Source organism: Ahaetulla prasina, chromosome 4 (genome assembly GCF_028640845.1).
Source record: "Ahaetulla prasina isolate Xishuangbanna chromosome 4, ASM2864084v1, whole genome shotgun sequence".
Lineage (NCBI taxonomy): Eukaryota > Metazoa > Chordata > Lepidosauria > Squamata > Colubridae > Ahaetulla > Ahaetulla prasina.
In genome coordinates this window covers 79,430,081-79,450,281 of record NC_080542.1, presented here as the reverse complement: position 1 = coordinate 79,450,281, position 20,201 = coordinate 79,430,081, and the positions used below count along the sequence as shown (strand labels likewise).

Sequence of the window (20,201 nt, the reverse complement as noted above, 5' to 3'; positions counted from 1 at the left end):
CTTCTTCCATTGGAGTCCTCTCCCCTTTCTTTCCGAACGGGGCGGGCGATTTACCTTCTCTGCCTCTTTTTATTTTCCTGGAGGTGGAGGTGTATTCCTAAGGATGCCTTCAGTGCTGGGGAAGGAGCCGATCCATGGAGGGGAGGGGGGCGACGCTGCCGAGAAGCCGCTGCTTACAGAGAGCGAAAGAGCCAGGGAGACCTTGGCATAGGTGGGCGGCTGGTGTAAGGCAGGGCAGAACCTTCGACCCGCAAGGATCCCGGGAGGTGGGGGACGAAAGAGAGGCAGAGAAGGAGGGAGGGAGGGAAGGAAAAGAAAAGAAAAGGGGGAGTGAAAATAAGAGCAGTCCGAGCAATAAATAAATATTGCTGGGCTGCTTTCCAAAAATCCTCAGCACGGAACTAAAAGTTGCAAGTGTTTTGTGAGTTCAAACAGTCCCTTCCAGACTAACACGTTTCATTAAAAGATACAAAGTTTGGTAAACTGAAGCTCGCTCTGTCCAATGCAAAAAAATCATCATCATCATATAATAATAATAATAATAATAATAATAATAATAATAATAATAATAATAATAATAATAATAATAATAATAATAATAATAATTGTATACCGCCCTTCTCCCATATATTTGTAATATTAGCAGGAAGGGTTACAGCAAGGAAAATCAATACAACCCGTTCTAAGCCGAAAACACATTTATATAAAGAGACCTGAAAACGTATTTGTATAGAAACAAATGTACGGTATTTGTCTCTTGTGATGATGTGTTGCAGGGTTTAAATTGCTGTGTGATAGTTACAGCATTTCCAGAAAACACAGACTGGAAAAGAAAAGAAAAGAAAAGGGAACGGTAGGGAATGAAAATGGATGACTGTGTCATCCATATCATCAACCTTTTGTGAAGTGTATTGGGAAGCAACTTTTTAAAATAAGACCTTTTCTTGATCGTCTCCTTATTAAAAGGGGCATTTGTCACTCGCCTCCTCTCGCCTCTTGGCGTTTGACACACTCGCCTCCTCTCACTCGCCTCTTTCGCCTTTGGAAAAGATAGCTTGCCGTCCATGGGTCTCTTTGGACAGCTTTCTGGGGTGATGGTTTCCTGATGGCAGTTGACGCCGTAATAATTTTTTTCCTGTTAGGAATGGATCCCAGTACTTCTAATCCTGGACCATCAAAACAAAACGCAGGTCATACGAAGCTGCTTTCAAACTTAAGGTTGTGTCAAGAGCAGAAGAAAGCAATAACAGTATTGCAAGTAGGAATTTTGTGTTGATGAAAACAAGTAAGGAGTGGCGGAAAATGAAAGCTGACTTGGAAAAGCTTCCAAAGGCAAAAAAGCTCGACGTGGTTTAACGAGTCCATTTGGGGCTCTAGAGACTGAATTGCATGAATGGGTTATGGAGTGTCGTCAAAATGGTTACTGTGTAACACGATGGGAATTCGCCACGTGCCTTCAAATGGCTAAAGAAGAAAAATTTAAAGTACCAGGCACTGAAAATTTGTTGCATCAGCAGGATGGTGTACCCGCTTCATGAATAGGTTTGGCCTATGTTTGCAAAGAACAAAGATTGCACAGAAGCTGCCAAAAGACCTTGATGAAAAAGTGATGTCATTCCATTCATTCATCATAAAACAAAGAAGGATCCATAACTATGTCCTTCAAGATATTGGAAATATGGATGAAACGCCTATGACCTTTGATCTTCCAAGCAACAGAACTGTGGCAAGTTTGGGAGACAAAACATTTTACTAAGAACCACAGGAAATGAAAAACCATTTCACAGTCGTTCTGTCATGTTTGGCTAATGGAACCAAGCTGAGGCCTGTTATTATTTTTAAAAGAAAGACCTTGCCTAAAAGGTAAAATTCGCCACGAATTACAGTGCGTGCACATGTTAAAGGCTGGATGGATGAAGATGGAACAAAAAAATGGCTGGAAGAAATTTGGAACGGACGACCAGGAGCAGCCTTAAAGAAAAAACCATCACTGTTAGTTTGGGATATGTTCAGAGCCCACATATCTGATGACATAAAAAATTGGCAAAGTCATCTCAAGTCACTTTGGTTATTCCAGGTGGGCTTACATCTGTATTGCAGCCCCTAGATGTCAGTTTAAATAAACCTTTCAAGGACCGTGCGAAGGATGTGGCATGAATGGATGACTTCTGGTCAAGCCCAACTGACAAAAGTTGGAAATCTGAGAAAGCCAGACATACAACTAATAGCACAGTGGGTTCGTGATGCATGGGAAGATATTCCAGAGGACATGGTGCAACGTGCCTTCAAGAAATGTGGCATTAGTAATGCTATGGATGGCAGTGAAGACAGCGCATTGTATGAGGGTGACAGCAGTGATGATGACGACTGTGAACTCAGTGGTGATGACAACGTATATGCGGATAACATCACAGACGCTGAAGTAGCTGAAGCTCTGTTTGGACAAACAGATGATGAGGAGGAGAGTTTTGAGGGATTTTAGCTCTCGTTAGCTTGGTTGCTGTTACTTTTAAAGATACTGTATTTTTGATACCATATTCTTTTTGGGGACCCCCTTTTGCACTTTTATTGTTTTTCGTTCAAATAAATATTCATGTTATTTTACTTGGCTCTATCTTTATTTTTTACATTGACCAGTAGCTGCCTCATTTCCCACCCTCGGCTTATACTCGAGTCAATAGTTTTTCCCAGTTTTTGTGGTAAAATTAGGTACCTCGGCTTATACTCGAGTCAATAGTTTTTCCCAGTTTTTGTGGTAAAATTAGGTACCTCGGCTTATATTCGGGTCGGCTTATACTCGAGTATATACGGTATACTATTTATTGTAAAATGGATCAGCAGATATAATATGAAATGTAAATTAATTTAAATATGAAAATAATGGAAAGTAAGATATAAAATTGAAATGTTAGTAAATGATGTATGTAAGAAGTAAAAAAGAAGAAATATTTATTGTAAAATGAATTAGCAGATGCAATATGAAATGAAGATTGGTTTAAATGTGAAAATAACTGAAATTAAGATATAAAATTGAAAGGCTAGTAAATGAGGAAAATAATTAATTCATGTTGGAATAAGAAATTAGGAACTAAGGAAAATAAGAGGTGAAAGATTAAGTCAAAAGATTTCAATGTAAAAATGGAATGAGTTGAAATACATGGTTAATAATTTTAAAATGTGATGGGGACTTTGAAAAATATAGTTATTAAGTGGAGAAAAAATCAGGGTTGCCCAGATACCATTGTGGAAAATACTGAATTGAAAAATGAATACAACAATGGAAAGAGAATGGAAGGAGGAGTAGATGGAAGAAGGAGAAGAGAGGAAGGAGAAAGAGGAATAGAAGAAAGGGAAAGGAAAGGAAAAAAGGGAGGGGGAAATAAGAGTTGGAGAGAAGGTTAGAAAGGGAGGAAGGAATGGAGGCAGGGAGAAAGGAAGAGGAAGTAGAGAAGAAATAGGAGAGGAGGAAAGAGGGAAGTAGAAAAGGATAGAAGAAGGAGGGGAAGAGAAAGAGAGGACAGGAGAAGAAGAATTGTTGTAAAACGGTAGAAAGGCAACCCCAAGAATGTTCAAATTTATTAGGATGAAGAACAAATTAATATGAACATTAAAAAGGAATATATATGATTAACAATGGATAAGATAAGACGGCTAGTTGAAATAATGTTAAGAAACTAGGATTTGAGGGCGGATGGTGATGCTCTTAATATAATAAGCATAGAAGTATTAAGATAAGATAAAAAATATGGAAAAATAATATTTTGACAAAAATGGTAGCTATGTAAAATGAAATTGGATATAAGATATGATACTGTCAATACTCTGTCCATAAAATGTGTGTGTGTGTGTGTGTGTGTGTGTGTGTGTGTGTGTGTGTGTGTGTGTGTGTGTGTGTGTAAGAAAAAAAATCAATAAAACTTGATTTAAAAAAATTCCCGATTCTAAACAGATTTTGTAAGAAATAAATTCTTTGATGCAGATGAAAATTTGTAGATGCCTTTAGGACAATGTGGTCCAAAACTGAAGCCTCTAAATTCCCTAAAAATATAAACTCTTGTGAAAAAGTAAGTACACCCTGTTTGAGTTTACTATGTATCAAGACATATTAAAAATGATCTGATCCTTAGCAGTTCTTTTTTATTATTATTATTCAAAAAGTTTTACAAAAAAATTTTCCCCCTTTCCCCCAGCCCCCCTCCCCTCTCCTTTCACAAACTCCCCTCCCCCCTCCCCCCTGACTTCCCGGAACAAACACAAGGTATAGTTAAAAATAAAACAAACATATGCTAAAAAAAAATTTTCCCCCAAAACTATTATACCAATTTTCCCTCTCTAGCTCTGCCTTCCTCCATAAATAACCAAAATCCTTCAAAAAAAAAATTAAGAATTAACAGTAATAAAATATATAAATCAATAAAGCAGATTAATCCTAAAGTATTTAAAACCAGCTAATGCATAAAAATCCAATCCAATTCAGAAAATATCTCCCTTATAGTTTCTATAACCATATAATTTTCTCCTCAAATCTTTCTTACATAAGATCTTTCGAGAATATTCTATTTACAATTCAGTACAACACATTATATAATTTCAATACAAGAAATTACAGTATCTATTCAACTTTAGTCCTGCCTCATCAAAATCCAATATAAATCCAAATATTTAGTCTTTTATGATAGATGTAAAACATATAATCAACCCATTTCTTCCAGAACTTTCTCACATATAGCCTTTCAGGAAAGCTAATATTTTTATCTGTTAATATTTCAAAAAAAGCTTCTTTCAAGGATAATACTTTTATCTCTTGCCATTTTTTTTGATACATTAATCTCTGTCTTTCCTTCATTACTCCTTTTAAAAAGTCAATCACAATATTTCCTAATAGTTCCTTATGTCTAACAATCCACAAGTTACTGCCATATATTCCATCAGTCCGGAAAGAGAACTCTTGGAAAGCATTAATCCTGTGAATTTTTCCGGTTTGGGAGGCAGCCTCTTGTAACATAGATTCAGGCATTTCATCTAAACTTTTTTTAAAAAGCCTCTTTACATCATCTTGTTTATTCACGATCAAATCTTCATTTTTATCCGTTTTTGCTTGCACCTCCATTCCATATTCCAAGTACTGATTACACTGGTTAATTTCCTCCAAGCTTTCATCCGAAACGTCCCCATTTTTTATCAATTCATATTTTTGAATAATTAAATATATTCTTTCTGTATAATCCTGTATAAAGACACGAATCCATTCTTCTGAAAGAACCTCCATGGCAAAGTTCTTGCTGAGAATCCCCTTATAAAATACTTAAACAAACTAATATAATCCAACAGTCCACAGTCCAGCACAATAAGATAAAGTCTCCATTCACTTTCTCAGCAAGTAAACATGATTTTTCCTTTAAGTATAGAAGAGCTCAATTCATTACAATCCACAAATAATGTTTCCTAGCTTCTTAGTTACGCAGCTTGCTCTTTTCCACTTTACTTCACTTTACTTTCATTTCCTCTCAAACGCCATTTTAAACTGTCAGTTAAAGCAAGGGGGTAAAAAATTGTTTCTCTTTTTAAAAGGTGGAAGTCAGGAAATAAAAAATACTTGCAATCCAATAATTGTTCACTCATGCTTCTTCCGTCTGCATATAGAAATCCACAAAAAGAAATCAATTGAGCAGAGGTGGACACCTTCCTCTTTTCCTGCTTTTGCAGGAGCGCGCTGAAGACCGGAGATTAAAGCAGGATTCAGGGGGATACAACCCTTCGGGACTCTGCATAACAAAAACAAAGTCCCTAGGGGAATCTACCACTCCCCCCCCCGCTGCTCTATTCTCTCTCTTTCAACCAGAGAGGGAAATTGAAGCCGGAAACAGCTGTTCTTCGCTGTTTTCACCGGCTTTTGCGATATCCAGTGCGGAGTGCCTTAATTAGGCATCCAGTGAGAAAGGTGGCGCCGACGTCCTTAGCAGTTCTTAAAAGTAGGCAAATACAACAACACATGATACATGTCATAATACCATGTCATAAATTGTTTTACAAAAAGAAAATCCAAATGGAAGTCATGTCTGAAAATCTAAATACAGGTGTATCTATAATTCAATAGCTTGTAGAACCACCTTTAGCAGCAATAATTCCTCCACAACAATGTAAGAGACTAATAAAGTCATACAAAAATGATTACTTCAACCATTTTTTGTATGACTTTATTAGTCTCTCACACTGTTGTGCAGGAATTTGGAACATTCTTCTTTACAACATTGTTTCAATTCATTGAGGTTTGGGGCATTTATTCAATTTTCAATTTGTGCAATTTTCTTGTAATGTTTTTCAGAAGTGCTTTGCCATTTCCTCCTTCCTAGGGCTAAGAAAAGTAACTAATCCAAGATCACCTAGCTTGGTTTATGTCCAAGGCAGGACTAAATTCACAATCTCCGAGTTTCTAACCTAATGCCATAACAACTGATTCTCTATCAGATACATTCAATGAATAAACTGATGTAGATATAAATTGGGATGAAATAGAGAAGGAGGAGAACATAGGCTGGTTATGTACCATATTTTTCGGTGTATAAGATACACCTTTTTACCCCCAAAAAGAGGGTGAAAATCTGGGTGTGTTTTATACACCGAATGTAGCCCCACCCACCTGCCGCCCCCATCCTTCGGAGGTTGTTGGCCTCTGTTCATTGCATTTTCTGGTGGTTTCAGGCAGCGGGGATCCTCACATTAGGATGCTGCTTGGAACGGGCCTAAAATCCCCGCTGCTGCATTTTCCTGAGGACATATGGCTGTGCGAATTGCATCAGGGAGGAAAACATGAGAAGTGGCCACTTCACAAGAGTATCGAGTTTTCCTCCCCGATGCAATTCGGGCACAACCGCGCATCCTCATGAAAACGGTCTTGCATCTGCCGCTGATCAGCACTGTAGGCGGCTAGTAGACCGGTGCCTCTATTTTTAAAGAAGTTAGACCAGTGCACTCCTCCTCCCCAAAAAAAGGCAATTAGTAGACTGGTGCCTCTATTTTTAAAGAAGGTGTGCTGCCAAAAAAGGCAAGTAGACCAGTATGGCTCTGCTAGACTGAATCAAGCCTAGTATGTTTCCTGATTAGAAAAAAGAAATGTTTTGGTCAAAAAACTCACAGTGACTCTGAAAGAATCGAACAGAAATGGGCTGGAAGCCAGATCTGCTAGAAATGTTTCTCTCAGGCCGACTGAGTCGAAACTGGGCCCAACAGGAAGGAGGAAGGAACGTGGTCAAAAAACTATGACTCAGTCTCTAGGCAGATCCGGCTGTAGCAACCCATGTCTGACCAATGCCTCAGCCTCACTGGAGAACTGATGGCTTGCTGGATGCTGCGCAGGTGGTGTAAGGCAAGGCACTGCCACTCGAAAACTGTTGCTGCGATCTCTGCTGCCTGGAACCGTCCAAAAACGCAATGCTCTTTCTTTGCCTCTGCACACCCCATTTTTGAAACTGGGGAGGCAGCGGAGATCTTCAGGTGGCAGAGATCGCGGCAACAGTGTTTTTGGATGACAGTGCCTTGCCTTTTGCCCCCTGCGCAGCCCCTGCTTCGCCAAGCAAGTCCCGACCTCCATGCTTCCCCAGGCCACTCCCATTATCAAAATCTGAATGGAAGTGAGGATGCCACTGATCCTGATGCTGGTAGGCAGAGGCAGAATTCTTTTTTTCTTGTTTTCCTCCAAAATTAAGGTGCACCTTATACTCTGGTGTGTCTTACACAACGAAAAATATGGTAAATGGATGTTATAAGCTGAATTACAAACTGTGTATTCCTGAAAATAAGTCTCTGCCTTATTTTTTTTTTAACCCCGAACTAAGGGCTTGGTCTTATTATCGGGGGAGGGAGCTCTTATTATGTTGGGGGTGCAGGAAGTGGTGAGTGTGGCCATCTCATGGCTGCTGCTGTGTTGCGCTGCTATGGCAGCGCAACACAGCCACTCGTCAGCTGTTCGATGGGGCAACCAAAGATGGGAATCTCCCCAGCGCTTTTGGCACTCATCCGCCTCCCATCCATCCATCCATCCATCCATCCATCCCTCTTGCGTGCAAATTCCCGCCCCACTCCCGCCTCTCCGCTGGATGACCCCTGGCAGCCCCAGATGCCCAAAGCCTGCACTTTTTTTACCCTACGTGTTTGCTTCCAGACAATGGCGAGACACATGACAGAGCTGCAAAGCAGGTAAGGCTGTTCCACGCGCCCCAATGGTACCATAACAGAAGCCTGGCTGCTTCCCTTCCCTGCTGTCTCTTTGTCGAGGAGGGTGACAGGTAGGGTGGAGGAGAAGCGAGACGCATGGAGCAAGACAGGGCTCGTTCCTCTTGCCATCTCTTCACCCCCTCTTGTCGGGCATGTCAGGGCTTCCTGACCCTGCCCAAATTGGATGCAATTTACCTGTGCCTCACAAACTTGCGAGAAGTTTATTTTTATCATACAATGTTTTTTCCTGGAGACAAAAGCGAGACATGCGACGAAGCTACAAGTCAGGTAAGACATGCATCTCGTGTCTCTCCGGCCCCACCCCTCCCCACCTGCCTCCCCAAATTGCATCCAATTTGGGCAGAAGCAGGAAGTTCTGCCATGCCCGGTGAGAGGGGAGAAGAGACGGCAAGAGGAGCGAGCTCTGTCTCACTCCACGCTTCTTGCTTCTCCTCCATCCCACCTGCCACCCCCCTTGATAAAGAGCCGGGCACTGTGAAAAAGGGAGCCGGGCGGGTGCAGGTTTTGGCATCTGGGGCTGCTGGAAGTCACTCAGAAGAGAGGTGGGAGTGGGGCAGGAGTTTGCAAGTGATCACTTCCCCTTTGCCTTCTCTCCTTGGGCACAGCCACTTCTGCAGCAGGAAACTCACGCCGGCCTTCTGAAGGGTACTGTAGCAGCAGCTATCCATAACTTCTTATCTCTTATTTCGTCCCAACCTAAGTAGCCCACTACAGTTGGAACAAAATAAGAGTAAAAAAATTGTGGACAGCTGCTAATACAATACCCTTCAGAAGGCCAGCGTGAGGCATATGGGGCACATCGCTTGGCCTCCTGCTGCAGAAGTGGTCACAATCAATGGCAAAAACAGCCACGCTTGCTGGAGGTGCCGGCTGGAGTGGCATCCATGAGGCAGCTATTCCGTGGATGGAACTGCCTGCTGTGACTGTCACCATTAGGTAAGGAGGATGCAAAGCATGTGGGGTGCATCACTTGGTCTCCGGCTTCTTTTGCTGTCACAATTGGCTGCAAAAGCATCCATGCTTGCTGGCACCCATGAATCAGCTGTGAATGGCAGCCTGAGCAGCTCAGCTGATCTAATTAAGGGGCCGAGAAGCCCTGAGGTGACCGGGAAAGGGAAAGGCTGCCTCCTGTGCTGGCCATGCCCACCCTGTCACTAGGGTATATTTTCGGGGCAGGGTGTATATCAGGCTTGGCCTTATTTTCAGGACATGTCCTATTTTCGGGGAAGCAAGGTAGTTTAGCTATTAACTATAGTGTATTAAAAACAGTGGTGGGTCATTGCCGGTTCAGATCGGTTTGGGCGAACCGGTAATTCTGATGTTCAATTGGCCCCACCCACTTACCCCCGCTCTATATCCTTCCTATATTTCCTTCTTTCTGGCTCATATGATTCATGTGGCACAGCTGATTTCCGTGCCTCTGCTGTTCCACTTACCAGGGCTGCCATAAAAGATAAGCAGTTGACTGCAAATTGCTGTATTATGAATACTGGGCACATGCGCGTTAGGCGCATGTGCAAAGTGTGGGTGCACATGCAAAGCACACACTCACAGAATTTATTGTTAAACCAGTTGCAACCCACCACTGGTTAAAATCCAACTGTGTCAAGACTTTCTGAGATAACATGAAATCTTTTATTATTTATTTATTATTTAAATTTGTATACCGCCCTTCTCCCGAAGGACTCAGGGCGGTTCACAGCCAAATAAAAAAAAATACACAATACACTATAAATATTAAAATACAATTAAAAAACTTATTAAATTGGCCATAATTAAAATTTAAAAATAAAAAACCCATTAAAAAACCCATAAGCTTAAAAAACTAACCCAGTCCAGCGCAGATAAATAAGTGAGTTTTAAGCTCGCGGCGAAAGGTTCGGAGGTCTGGAAGTTGACGAAGTCCTGGGGGGAGTTCGTTCCAGAGGGCGGGAGCCCCCACAGAGAAGGCCCTTCCCCTGGGTGTCGCCAGACGACACTGTCGCGCCGACGGCACCCTGAGGAGTCCCTCTCTGTGAGAGCGCACGGGTCGGTGAGAGGCATTCGGTAGCAGCAGGCGGTCCCGTAGATAACCCGGCCCTATGCCATGGAGCGCTTTAAAGACGTTCACCAACACCTTGAAGCGCACCCGGAAGGCCACAGGTAGCCAGTGCAGCCTGCGCAGGATAGGTGTCACTCGGGATGTGATGTGAGTTTAGCAATTTCTCTTACAATTGTGATGTCATTTTTGTTTCCTTTTCTTGAAATGGTTACTTCGAGTTATATAACAGATTGTCCTCAGAAGTTGAAATAGTTTGCTATCAGATGGTACTTGTATTTCATGCATCTGTTGAAGTGAGCTATAGATTGTCTTCTAAAAAAATGTGCTAATGTGAAAAAGTGTTACTGGACTCCTGATTTTTGGCTGCCATAGATTATCATAGCTTCTCCTATAATATTACAAGTTCTGAAGAATTCCTGTTCTAACTAAGCAGAACATGATAAAATGGTTGCTTATGCAGGAGAAATATTTGCCATGCGCAGGGAGCTCGGGAGGACCCCTTGCAGGGCCGTGCTGAGGATTTTGGACAATATCTAGCCGATAAAATCGCTCAGATCCGGGACAGTCTGGACACTGATTGGGTAGATTCGAGTGAGATAACAGAGGTAGTTCTTGAGACTGTTATTTGGGGAGAGTTTGACGCTGTGACTCCCGAGGACATGGACAGGATACTGAGGAGGCTGAATGCGACCACATGTTTATTGGACCCATGTCCCTCCTGGTTGGTACTGGCCACACAGGAGGTTACACGAGGCTGGCTCCTGGGAATTATCAATGCCTCTTTAATGGAGGGTGTCTTTCCTACTGCCTTGAAAGAGGTGGTGGTGAGGCCCCTCCTTAAGAAGCCCTCCCTGGACCCGGCTATTTTGGCAAATTACCGTCCTGTCTCCAACCTTCGCTTTGTGGTGAAGCTTGTTGAGAGTGTGGTGGCATGTCAGCTTCCCCAGTACCTGGATGAAACTGTTTATCTAGACCCATTCCAGTCCGGCTTCAGGCCTGGGTACAGCACGAAGACGACTTTGGGCGCGTTGGTAGATGATTATTATTATTATTATTATTATTATTTATTGGATTTATAAACCGCCCTTCTCCCGAAGGACTCAGGGCGGTGTACAGCCAGGATAAAAAAGAACAATATACAGTTAAAATACAATTAAAAAACTTATTATACAGTATGGCCGAAATAATTAAGAATTATGAATCTAAAAACCCCAATTAAAACTAGAGAGAAAATTTAAGATTTAAAATTCAACAATTTAAGAAAGCCCCGCACGAACAAACAAATATGTTTTCAGTTCGCGGCGAAAAGTCCGAAGGTCAGAAATTTGACGTAAACCAGGGGGGAGTTCGTTCCAAAGAGTAGGCCCCACAGAGAAGGATCTTCCTCTGGGGCCGCCAGCCGACTTTGTCGGGCGGACGGCCCCCTGAAAGGGCCCCCCCTGGGGGAGCGTACGGGTCGGTGGGAGGCATGAGGTAACAGAAGGCGGTCCCGTAAGTACCCAGGTCCCAAGCCATGGAGCGCTTTAAAGGTGGTTACCAAGACCTTGAAATGCACCCGAAAGGCAACAGGAAGCCAGTGCAGTCTGCGCAGGAGAGGTGTCACATGTGAGCTACACGTGACTCCCTCTATCACCCGCGCAGCTGCATTCTGGACCAACTGAAGCCTCCGAGTGCATCTCAAGGGGAGCCCCATGTAGAGAGCATTGCAATAATCCAGGCGGGAGGTAACCAGAGCGTGAGTGACTGTGCATAGGGCATCCCGATCAAGGAAGGGGCGCAGCTGGCGAACCTGGTGAAAGGCTCTCCTGGAGACGGCCGCCAAATGATCTTCAAACGACAGCCGTGCATCCAGGAGAACACCCAAGCTGCGCACTCCCTCCTTTGGGGCCAATAACTCGCCCCAACAGTCAGCTGCGGCTGCAGCTGACTGTATCGATGCCGGCATCCACAGCCACTCCGGCTGGGGGGCTTGGGAGTGGGAGGCACCATTTTTCGGTGGTTCTCCTCCTACCTCTCCGACCGTTCGCAGATGGTGTTGGCAGGGGGGCAGAGATCGACCTCACGGCACCTCATATGTGGGGTGCCGCAGGGGTCAGTTCTCTCGCCTCTCCTGTTCAATATCTATATGAAGCCGCTGGGTGAGATTATCCGTGATTTTGGGGTGGAATATCATCTGTACGCTGATGATACTCAGTTGTACATCTCCACCCCTAACCCCCCCAATGAAGCTGTCAAAGTGATGTCCCGGTGTCTGGAGGCCGTGCGGGTCTGGATGGGGAAGAACAAGCTTCAGCTCAACCCGTCCAAGATAGAGTGGCTGTGGATGCCGGCTTCCCGGTACAGCCAGCTTACCCCATCGCTGACTGTTGGGGGTGAATCACTGGCCCCCAGGGGGAGGGTACGCAACTTAGGTGTTCTCCTGGATGATCGGCTGTCTTTATGAACATATGACAGCCATCGCCAGGGGAGCTTTTTATCAGGTGCGCCTGATTCGCCAATTGCGTCCCTCCCTTGACCGGGATTCCCTTTGCATGGTCACTCATGCCCTTGTCACTTCCCGCCTGGACTACTGTAATGCTCTCTACATGGGGCTCCCCTTGAAGAGCACCAGGAGACTTCAACTGGTCCAGAATGCGGCTGTGCGGGTAATAGAAGGGGCACCACGATGCTCCCATATAACACCTCTCCTGCGCAGTCTGCACTGGTTGCCGGTGGTCTTCGGGTGCAATTCAATGTGTTGGTTATCACCTTTAAAGCGCTCCATGGCACAGGACCGGGTTACTTACGGGACCGCCTACTGCCACCTATAGCCTCCCATCAGCCTGTGTGCTCCCATAGGGAGGGCCTCCTCAGAGTGCCGTCAGCCAAGCAAAGTAGACTGGCAGCCCCCAGGGGGAGGGCCTTCTCTGTGGGGGCTCCTGCCCTTTGGAACGAGTTGCCTCCTGGGTTGCGCCAACTTCCTGACCTCCAGTCTTTTAAACACGAGCTCAAGACTTTTTTATTTCACCGTGCGGGGCTAGCCTGATGGAAAATTTTAAGTGGGGGTTTTATGGTGGTTTTGTATTAGTTTTAACTTTATTGGGCCATTTTATAATCAGTTTTTTAATTATGTTTTTAACTTTTGTTCTGTGTATGTTTTTATTGGCTGTAAACCGCCCTGAGTCCTTCGGGAGAAGGGCAGTATAAAAGTTTAATAAATAATAAATAAATAAATCTTGTTCAACCACAAACTAGCAAATAGGATGGAACTGTTCTGACCTATATTAATAATGTCTTCAGGCACTATATGAAGTCAACTGACTTCTCCAAAAATCTTTATACAAGCTTGAAAATAAAATCTCAATAAGGATTTTAATATGCATACATAATAATAATAATATATATTAGTAGTATTAATAGCCTTTAAGACAAGTATTAAACTCACCTTGCAGCAGGAATTCCTCTTTTGTTAAGATCCACTCTTACTTTTTCTCCTACATATTTGTAAATCTCCATAAGTGCCAAAATTGCAGCGTCTCTCACCTGTAAATATGAAAGATGCTCATCAACAAACCTGAAAGATATTAAAACAAACTGTCTTGGTAGTCCTCGACTTAAGACCCCAATTGAGTCCCAAATTTATATTGATAAGTGAGACATTTGTTAATTGAGTTTTGCCCAATTTACAACCTTTCTTGCCTCAATTTTAAATGAATCGCTGCAGTTGTTGTTAGTAATATGGTTATTAAGTGAATCTGGTTTCCCCACTGACACTGCTTGTCAGGTCACAAAAGGTGATTACATAACACCAAGACATTACAATTATCATAAATATGAGTTGACAAGCGTCTGAATCATGTAACCACGGGGATGCTGCAACAGTCATAGTTATGAAAAATGGGTCATAAGTCACCTTTTTTCAGTGGCATCATAACTTCAAACAGTCATTAAATGAACTGTTGTAAACTGAGTACTATCTATCTGCACTAGACAGATATGATTCCTCAATAAAAATATATATTTATTTATAATTTTATTTATAATTCAATTTTTATACCACCCTTCTCTCGAAGGACTCAGGGCGGTTTACAGCCATATTAAAATAACAGATATAAATAACAATATAAAATCAAATTAAAACCAAATATTTAATGGCCTAATCAACTAAAACGGTCAAAGACCGATTTAAAACCCATTTAAAATTACACTAAAATATTCCTTAAAAACATATTTCTTAGGCTAGTCCCGCACGATGGAATAGCAGAGTCTTCAGTTTACGCTTGAAGGCCCGGAGGCCTCGGGGAGTTGACGTAATCCCTGGAGCCAGCCTCGTGTCACTTCCCGGGAGGCCAGCACCAGCCAGGAAGGGCACGGGTCCAGTAAACATGTCGTAGTATGCAGCCTCCCCAGCAACCTGTCCACGTCCTCGAGAGTCACAGGGTCAAACTCATCCCAAATAACCTCCACAAGACGCGACTCCGCCTCCCACCTGGATCATCCCAATTTGGTCCAAGCCGCCCCGGAGCTGAACGATTTTGTCGTATAGATAACCATTAAACTCCTCGGCACGGCCCTGCAACGGGTCATCCCGCACCTCCTGATGAAGGAGGGAGCGGGTCACCCGAAACAGGGCGGCCGGGCGGTTATCTGCCGACGCAATGAGGGTGGAAGCATAGGAACGCCTCGCCTCCTCATTGCCACTAGGTAGGTCCTAGAATAGGATCTAACTAGTGTTCGGTCAGCTTCTGAGCGGCTGGACCTCCAGACGCCTCTAGGCGCCTTCTCCGCGTTCATCTCTCTCAGCCCCTCGGAGAACCAAGGGGCCGGGCGAGGCCTACGCCGGGTCAGAGGCCGCAAGGGCACGACACGGTCCAAAGCTCCAGCCGCGGCCCGTTCCCAGGCCGCAACTAGCTCTTCAGCCGTGCCGTGGGCCAGGTCCTCAGGAAACGGCCCAAGCTCCGTCAGGAACCTCTCCGGGTCCATCAGGCGCCTGGGACGGAACCAACGCATTGGCTCCGTCTCCCTGCAGTGGTGGATAGCGGTCCGAAAGTCTAGGCGAAGGAGAAAATGATCTGACCATGACACCGGTTCTGTTTCTAAGTTGTCTAATACCAGATCATTTCGCCACTGACCAGAGATATAAATCAGGTCCAGTGTGCCACCCCCTGTGTGCGTGGGGCCATCAATTACCTGGATCAGGTCCAAGGCCGTCATGGAAGCCTGGAACTCCCGAGCCGCTGTCGATGACAAGCCCGTCGATGGCAGGTTAAAGTCCCCCATGACTATCAGTCTGGGGGTCTCCACCGCCACCCCGGCGAGTACCTCCAACAGCTCGGGTAGGGCTGTGGTCACGCAGCAAGGAGCCAGGTACGTGATCAACAAGCCCATCTGATCACGATGGCCCCACCTCACAAAGAGGGATTCACAACCGGCAATCTGAGGAACAGTGGCCTCCCTCGGCTCTAGACTTTCTCTAATGACAACCGCTACCCCCCCACCCCTACCTTGGGCTCTCGGCTGATGAAATGCTCGGAAACCTGGTGGGCATAGCTCCACAAGGGGAACCCCCCCCTCCGGGCCCAACCAGGTCTCCGTAATGCCCATAAGGTCCGCGGCTTCCCCCTGAATAAGATCACCAATCAGGGGGGCCTTATTGACCACGGACCGGGCATTACATAACATCAACCGGAGACCAAGGCTCTGAGGACCATGGCCCCCCGGGGAACGGGTGAAGACTGAGGGACCGGAGCACGTGATCGTTTTGAGACACCGAGCACGTGCTCCCAACACTTGATATGGCCCCCCGCTTCCGCCATATCTGCCTCTCCCACTTACCGTACAGATGGAACGATTCTCCACTCCTGGAACGAACCCATCCCCCTCTGCCTTCGGACCAGATGGTAAAATGTCATGAACAAGCACAGGGCTAAATCCTCCCGACGGGTTATTCCCCCCACCCGTCGTATCCCTCCCTCCCCTTAAAAGACCCCTTTTAAAAAACCTATTTAAAAATCCCCAGAAACTCTTCTTAGCTGCATGCCACCTCTCTGGGGCTGTCCTGGGCCTATTAGATCTCTCAGCGGCTTTTGATACCATCGACCATGGTATCCTACTGCGGCGGCTGGGGGGCTTGGGAGTGGGAGGCACCGTTTTTCGGTGGTTCTCCTACCTCTCCAACCGTTCGCAGACGGTGTTGGCAGGGGGGCAGAGATCGACCTCACGGCCCCTCATATGTGGGGTGCTGCAGGGGTCGATTCTCTCGCCTCTCCTGTTCAACATCTATATGAAGCCGCTGGGTGAGATTATCCGTGGTTTTGGGGTGGAATATCATCTGTATGCTGATGATACTCAGTTGTACATCTCCACCCCTAACCACCTCAATGAAGCCATCGAAGTGATGTCCCGGTGTCTGGAGGCCGTGCGGGTCTGGATGGGGAAGAACAAGCTTCAGCTCAACCCGTCCAAGACAGAGTGGCTGTGGATGTCGGCTTCCCGGTACTGCCAGCTAACCCCATTGCTGACTGTTGGGGACGAATCACTGGTCCCCAGGGGGAGGGTACACAACTTAGGCATTCTCCTGGATGATCGGCTGTCTTTAGAAGAACATATGACAGCCGTCACCAGGGGAGCTTTTTATTAGGTGCGCCTGATTCGCCAGTTGCGTCCCTTCCTTGACCGGGATCCCTTCGCATGGTCACTCATGCCCTTGTCACTTCCCGCCTGGAATACTGCAATGCTCTCCACATGGAGCTCCCCTTGAAGAGCACCAGGAGACTTCAACTAGTCCAGAATGGGGCTGCGTGGGTAATAGAAGGGGCACCACGATGCTCCCATATAACATCTCTCCTGCTCAGTCTGCACTGGTTGCCGGTGGTCTTCCGGGTGCAATTCAAGGTGTTGGTTATCACCTTTAAAGCGCTCCATGGCACAGGACTGGGTTACTTACGGGACCGCCTACTGCCACCTATAGCTTCCCATCGGCCTGTGCGTTCCCATAGGGAGGGCCTCCTCAGAGTGCCATCAGCTAAGCAATGTAGACTGGCGGCCCCCAGGGGGAGGGCCTTCTCTGTGGGGGCTCCTGCCCTTTGGAACGAGTTGCCTCCTGGGTTGCACCAACTCCCTGACCTCCAGTCTTTTAAATGTGAGCTCAAGACTTTTTTATTTCATCGTGCGGGGCTAGCCTGATGAAAAATTTTAAATGGGGGTTTTATGGTGGTTTTGTATTAGTTTTAACTTTATTGGGCCATTTATAATCAGTTTTTTAATTATGTTTTTAACTTTTGTTCTGTGTATGTTTTTATTGGCTGTAAACCGCCCTGAGTCCTTCGGGAGAAGGGCGGTATAAAAGTTTAATAAATAAAAAATAAATAAATCTTGTTCAACCACAAACTAGCAAATAGGATGGAACTGTTCTGACCTATATTAATAATGTCTTCAGGCACTATATGAAGTCAACTGACTTCTCCAAAAATCTTTATACAAGCTTGAAAATAAAATCTCAATAAGGATTTTAATATGCATACATAATAATAATAATATATATTAGTAGTATTAATAGCCTTTAAGACAAGTATTAAACTCACCTTGCAGCAGGAATTCCTCTTTTGTTAAGATCCACTCTTACTTTTTCTCCTACATATTTGTAAATCTCCATAAGTGCCAAAATTGCAGCGTCTCTCACCTGTAAATATGAAAGATGCTCATCAACAAACCTGAAAGATATTAAAACAAACTGTCTTGGTAGTCCTCGACTTAAGACCCCAATTGAGTCCCAAATTTATATTGATAAGTGAGACATTTGTTAATTGAGTTTTGCCCAATTTACAACCTTTCTTGCCTCAATTTTAAATGAATCGCTGCAGTTGTTGTTAGTAATATGGTTATTATGAATCTGGTTTCCCACTGACACTGCTTGTCAGGTCACAAAAGGTGATTACATAACACCAAGACATTACAATTATCATAAATATGAGTTGACAAGCGTCTGAATCATGTAACCACGGGGATGCTGCAACAGTCATAGTTATGAAAAATGGGTCATAAGTCACCTTTTTTCAGTGGCATCATAACTTCAAACAGTCATTAAATGAACTGTTGTAAACTGAGTACTATCTATCTGCACTAGACAGATATGATTCCTCAATAAAAATATATATTTATTTATAATTTTATTTATAATTCAATTTTTATACCACCCTTCTCTCGAAGGACTCAGGGCGGTTTACAGCCATATTAAAATAACAGATATAAATAACAATATAAAATCAAATTAAAACCAAATATTTAATGGCCTAATCAACTAAAACGGTCAAAGACCGATTTAAAACCCATTTAAAATTACACTAAAATATTCCTTAAAAACATATTTCTTAGGCTAGTCCCGCACGATGGAATAGCAGAGTCTTCAGTTTACGCTTGAAGGCCCGGAGGCCTCGGGGAGTTGACGTAAACCCAAAGGCAGCTCGTTCCATAGGGTCGGTGCTGCCACAGAGAAGGCCCTCCCCCTGGGGGTCGCTGACCGACATTGTTTGGTCGATGGCACCCTGAGGAGGCCCGCTCTGTGGGAGCGCACAGGTCATTGGGAGGCTATCGGCAACAGAAGGCGGTCTCGTATATAGCCCGGTCCTAAGGCATGGAGCGCTTTAAAGGTGGTAACCAACACCTTGAATTGCACCCGGAAGGCTACCAGCAGCCAGTGCAGGCTGCGCAGGATGGGTGTTACATGGGAGCAATGCGGTGCTCCCTCAATCACCCACGCAGCCGCATTCTGGACTAGCTGGAGCCTCCTGGTGCTCTTCAAGCAGAGCCCCATGTAGAGAGCATTGCAATAGTCCAGGCAGGAAGTGACGAGGGCGTGAGTGACCGTGCGCAAGGAGTCCCGGTCAAGGAAGGGGTGCAACTGGTGTATCAGGTGAACCTGATAAAATGCTCCCCTGGCGACGGCTGTTAGGTGTTCCTCTAAAGACAGCCGATCGTCCAGGAGAATGCCCAAGTTGCGTACCCTTCCCCTGGGGGTCAATGCTTCCCCCCCAACAGTCAGCGATGGTGTAAACTGACTGTACCGGGCCGCCGGAACCCACAGCCACTCTGTCTTGGATGGGTTGAGCTGGAGCCTGTTCCTCCCCATCCAGACCCGCACGGCTTCAAGACACTGGCCCATCACCTCAACGGCTTCATTGGAGTGGTTCGGAGTGGAAATGTACAGCTGAGTATCATCAGCGTACAGATGGTAATCCACCCCGAAACCACAGACAACCTCACCCAGCGGCTTCATATAGATGTTGAACAGGATGGGCAAGAGAACCGACCCCTGAGGCACCCCACAAGTGAGGCGCCTGGAAGTCGATCTCTGCCCCCCTGCCAACACCGTCTGCCAACAGTCACAGAGATAGGAGGAGAACCACCGATAAACGGTGCCTCCCACCCCCAATCCCTCCAACCGTCGCAGCAAGATACCATGGTCGATGGTATCAAAAGCCGCCAAGAGATCTAACAGGACCAGGACAGAGGAACATCCCCTGTCCCGAGCCCTCCAGAGGTCATCCACCAATGCGACCAAAGCCGTCTCCGTGCTGTATCCAGGTCTGAAACCAGACTGGAACGGGTCCAGATAGACAGTTTCCTCCAGGTATTGAGGAAGCTGATATGCCACCACACTCTCAACAACTTCGCCAAAAAGCGAAGGTTGGAGACTGGACGATAGTTTGCTAATACAGCTGGGTCCAGGGAAGGCTTCTTAAGGAGGGGCCTCACCACCGCCTCTTTCAAGGCGGTGGGGAAAATGCCCCCCAACAAAGAAGCGTTGGTAACTCCCAGGAGCCAGTCTCATGTAACCTCCCATGTGGCCAGTACCAACCAGGAGGGACACGGGTCCAATAAACATGTGGTGGGATTGAACCTCCCCAACAACCTGTCCATGTCATCGGGAGTCACAGGGTCAAACTCA

At 45.3% G+C, this 20,201-nt stretch overlaps 1 protein-coding gene across 5 annotated transcripts in view; it reads right to left on the bottom strand.

Annotated features, from left to right (window-relative positions):
- Nucleotides 1–20,201, bottom strand: part of CLASP2 (cytoplasmic linker associated protein 2) — a 425,149-nt gene that overhangs the window by 358,727 nt on the left and 46,221 nt on the right. For 3 of the 5 annotated variants that reach the window (XM_058184356.1, XM_058184358.1, XM_058184357.1), the window contains exon 1: nt 13,701–13,795. The exons of 1 other annotated variant lie outside the window; for it this stretch is intronic. In XM_058184356.1, the coding sequence (XP_058040339.1) occupies nt 13,701–13,771 (71 nt within the window). In that variant the 5' untranslated portion in view covers nt 13,772–13,795. Of the gene's footprint in view, nt 1–13,700; nt 13,796–17,838; nt 17,937–20,201 lie in introns of those variants that run through there. One more of the 5 variants, XM_058184362.1, reaches the window with a different exon arrangement.